This window comes from Contarinia nasturtii, unplaced genomic scaffold, assembly GCF_009176525.2.
Source record: "Contarinia nasturtii isolate CC-2019 unplaced genomic scaffold, AAFC_CNas_1.1 Cnas_scaffold_3769, whole genome shotgun sequence".
Taxonomy (NCBI): domain Eukaryota; kingdom Metazoa; phylum Arthropoda; class Insecta; order Diptera; family Cecidomyiidae; genus Contarinia; species Contarinia nasturtii.
Window position 1 is genome coordinate 1 of NW_022201066.1, and position 4,332 is coordinate 4,332.

The window sequence follows — 4,332 nt, forward strand, 5'->3', positions numbered from 1 at the left end:
AAGCAGACAGCTCGTAAATCTACTGGAGGAAAGGCTCCACGTAAGCAATTGGCTACCAAGGCTGCACGTAAGAGTGCTCCATCCACCGGTGGTGTCAAGAAACCACATCGTTATCGCCCAGGTACCGTCGCTCTTCGTGAAATTCGTCGCTACCAAAAGTCGACCGAATTGTTGATCCGCAAGTTGCCGTTCCAACGTTTGGTGCGTGAAATTGCACAGGATTTCAAGACCGACTTGCGTTTCCAATCGGCTGCCATCGGCGCTTTGCAAGTGAGTAACTCTTAATATTTTGATTCAGTTTTAGTTCTTTTTTATTTTGATATTTCATTGAATTTTATGAATTTTTCAAATTTTATTTAAAGAATATTGTTTATCAAATGAATATCTTCGATTTGTGAACTAAATTCGTTCTTTTTGTTGTGCATTATAGGAAGCATCCGAAGCATACTTGGTTGGTTTGTTTGAAGACACCAATTTGTGCGCCATCCACGCCAAACGTGTCACCATCATGCCGAAGGACATCCAACTCGCTCGTCGTATCCGAGGCGAACGTGCTTAAGCAAATACCATAAGAATATACATTTTTTCAAACTTTTCACATTACAAATATAAATTTGATAAGAAACATAACATTTGACTAATAAAAACCATGAATAAATTAACGAAGTCCGAATCAATTGAAATATTATAAACGGAAAATCAACTGGTCTTTTTATTTGGAGCATTTTCAGCTAAATTTTGTTTATAGCGTTTTCAGATTGGGTCAATGAAAAAGTGCAAAAGGTAAAGCGTGATTTTGAAAGAAACAGGACATTGAACTCTTGTTCACCTTTTCATTCGCAACAGTTATTTTTGAACAAATAATTAATGCAATTTTTATTCAAATTCAAAAAATGAAACTAAGAAATGGGCTAGCATTTTTAGCTCGAAAAAGTCTTCGAAAACTTTGTAATAGGACAAAATTGGGACACATAATATAGAAACGCTACTATAAGGCATGTATAAAAGCGCGGCAAACATCGTTATAAATTAAATGTCAGTTTCAGCTGTTTATTTGTGGAGGGAAAGACCGTTGAACTACTTAAATGATAAGTCAATCCTATTGATATTGCAACAGAAAAAAATATTTCAAATATTAAGAAAAAAAGAGTATTTCTTTTATTTTCTTTTATTTTCTTCTGTTTTCAGAGTTTTCATTGGTTTTTCCAACAAAAAATGCACACTTCGGTACAAATACAATAGATGGCACTGTTAATTCAAACCGCTCACAAAATTCACCTCTCTATTTCTCGACCTCTCTCCGTTTCCTTCTTGCAACGCTTGCTATGATCCCAATAATATTTATTGTTACGCTCTTAGCGGTGTCTGTCAGTTTATTTGTGCTCTTTGAATCGTTCAGACGTTCATCGTGTAATTTGTGTGTGAAACAAAGTAAAGGTAAGTTGATTCTTTTTGACTAAAGATTTTTGCTCAATTCAAGTTTTGTGTAAAAGAAAGTTCTGGAATAATGATTAATAAATTATTTTACATAAATCGGTTACATCGAAACTAAAAAAAATCGAAAAAAAAAATCGCCAACATATTTTGTGCAAATTTTGACAAATTTGAATGCATCAATTAAAAATCGGGCGAGAGAAAAAAAAACATTTTAAAAATCGAAAAAGTAAATCATTTTCTATTTTCTCCCAAATCGGTTTTGTACGCGCGACGAGTGACGCCATTTTATTTTTAGCTATTGGAAATATCATATCAACCAATTGCATTCACTTCACACAATGTTGAATGGTGCTTGCTTAGTTTTGTCGATGTAAATTCGCATTTCAATTTCAATAATAATCGCATTTTGCGTCATTTACCATTCAAAATCGTTTACGATCGAAAATTTAACTTTTATTTTAACGTAAAATCCAAAAAAATCGCTGAAAAATCTCTTTGATATTCGCTAATTAATAATCAAATTCGATGATGAAAACTTAAATATAAAAAAAGTATGAAGCCCAAACAGTCATAAGAAAGTGTTCATCAATTTTTTTTCACTTCGTATTCATATGATATGCTTACTCAGTCGCACCCAACAAGCAAGCAAGCTGCGGGAACAAGAAAGAAGAGGCAATACATTCAAACTGTAAATAGTAACGTTACACATACATACAAAGCAATAAGAAGGCAGCAGCAGATAGATTGTACCATATATTGTAATATACCTAGTTCCGATACAAAATAAAAGAGACCCACTGTGTGAAAAGGAACAACACATGCGCAGTTAATACGATTCGGTTATATTTTCTTACTGGGGCTTCTTTCCTCCATTCTACATCGTTCACACGGTATCATTGTCGCTTGTATTGTGATGTTTTGTTTTGTTTCTTCTCTTGCATTGCGAGAGTTAGAGCCACGATGCCGTTCATATATGTATATTTTGTATACAATGGTCAATGTTACAAAGCATTAACAGAACATACTCTTCAAATAATTCTATTCAAACGAAGTACAAATTATAAATCGCTTCGAAAGTGTGTACGTGATTAATCGTCGTCGTTCAAACAGCCGAATTATCGGCCCACATTTACGAACAAACATTTCAAGACTGTGTGTCGTTGTCGTCATTGTATTTGTGACTCAACGAGCTTTGACCACACAACTCCAGACAGATGTTACGATTAACAAGTAATTAAATAAAATCGTTTACCTTTCTTCGGCTCACGTCTATTTAAAGTTTATTGTAAAATCGCGCTAAATTTTATTTCACATCTAGACATCAACCTTTCATAACATTGCCAAATTTAATGACGATAAAAAAATTCTTTTGTAAATAATGCAATTAACGACGAATTGGTTGACGAATAAAAAAACTCCTCTTAATCCCCAAAAAGAAGAAAATTTTCCAACACGCATCGCCATCTATCAATCATTTTGTCGATTTTATAGAGCTTGAACATGTTCAGAGTTGGTGTTGTTGCTGTGCAATTTTTCCGCTTACATTTTTCTCATACAACTCAAAAACTGTTAGATCCAACTATCTCTTTCTTATCAAATGCAAAGCCATAATTATCATATACAAACATCCCTTTCTATTGCACGATTAAGCTTCAAGCAAAGATTGATTTTCACATTGATATTCAATTTCCAGTTTAAATTTGAACATAAAACATAAAACACGCATAAGTATACTGCGATTATTCTCACTGAATCTGTTGAATTCTGTGCAATACATCGATAATCTGAAAGGAAAAGGTACTTCACATTTTTTTTTATTTTCTCTTGCCAAATATTCGATCAAGTGTTTTTAAGATATTTTTATCGCATAAAAAATGGTTTTTTTCTCACTGCGAAAAAAAGCAACAACCGTAAATAGCAAAACATTTGTGGTGGGGGTCAAATCATCGATACAGTTGTCTTTGGCTGTTGTACAGAGAAAAAATGTATAGATGTGCATGAGTGTGCTTACACTACCTGCTTTGGCCAACAACAATGATGCTGCTTTATAAATTATGACGAGCGTCGTTTATGTTGGCTGTACTTCTTTTTCCTTTGATTTTCTTCACTCTCCCGCAATTTATCATTTTATTTCGAGCGCATCGACGCCATTTTATTTCTTGGTTTTCACTTCTCATGAATAAATTAATAATTTCAGCATTTTCCATTTCAATTGTTCAATTTTTTTTGCGTGTTCATCGCATTTTTGCATCATTTTCGAAAAAATTTTGTGGAAAAAAACAAATATTCATCGAATTTCCAAATCATAATAATTTCACCATTTTTTCATTGAATTTATAAATCGTTAGATACGCTCTCATACGCTTTGTGCATGTGCAGTGAACTTTCCTTTGCACAGAGGTATATAGATATAGTGCATCATATAGAGGGAGATTTAGCGATGCTATCGACACTGTTGTAGTCGTCGACATTTTCGTCGTACAACAGGGTCATTGTAAAACGATACTTCCTCGCGTTTGTTTACAAATAGCATAGTGGCGTGCAAGCAAACAGCTTGTTTATGTAAGCCTGAACTCAAATGTGATTGTGTATACATGAGTTGAGTTTGCGTTTCGTTATAGCCGATCCTGCATCGTATTTCTACGCTTCGTCTACAAACACTTGACTATGAAACTCAGCTGTTTTCATACGAATTTTGAATGAACTTTTTTTTCTGTACATCATTTTTTACATAATCAAATGCGATTAAAGTGATTTTGTTTACAAGAGACAAAACAATTGAAAATAAAACAGTTTTTGTTTGTTTCTTTTTTCGCCCACTAGGTAAAAAGGAAAAATGGCCCGTACTAAGCAGACAGCTCGTAAATCTACTGGAGGAAAGGCTCCACGTAAGCA

General features: G+C 33.8%; 1 protein-coding gene and 1 long non-coding RNA gene across 2 annotated transcripts; both read left to right on the top strand.

Annotated features, from left to right (window-relative positions):
* Positions 1–6: 6 nt before the first annotated feature.
* Positions 7–699, top strand: LOC116350160 (histone H3.3; the record flags this gene model as incomplete). Its single annotated transcript, XM_031781897.1, has 2 exons — positions 7–270; positions 431–699. Coding segments are annotated over 2 exons (393 nt in total), but the record flags the coding sequence as incomplete, so codon positions are not given.
* A 2,547-nt stretch (positions 700–3,246) lies between these two features.
* On the top strand, positions 3,247–4,155 carry LOC116350161. The gene is made up of 2 exons (XR_004202001.1): positions 3,247–3,999; positions 4,059–4,155. It is a non-coding gene; the product is annotated as an uncharacterized LOC116350161 (long non-coding RNA).
* The last annotated feature ends 177 nt before the right edge of the window (positions 4,156–4,332 follow it).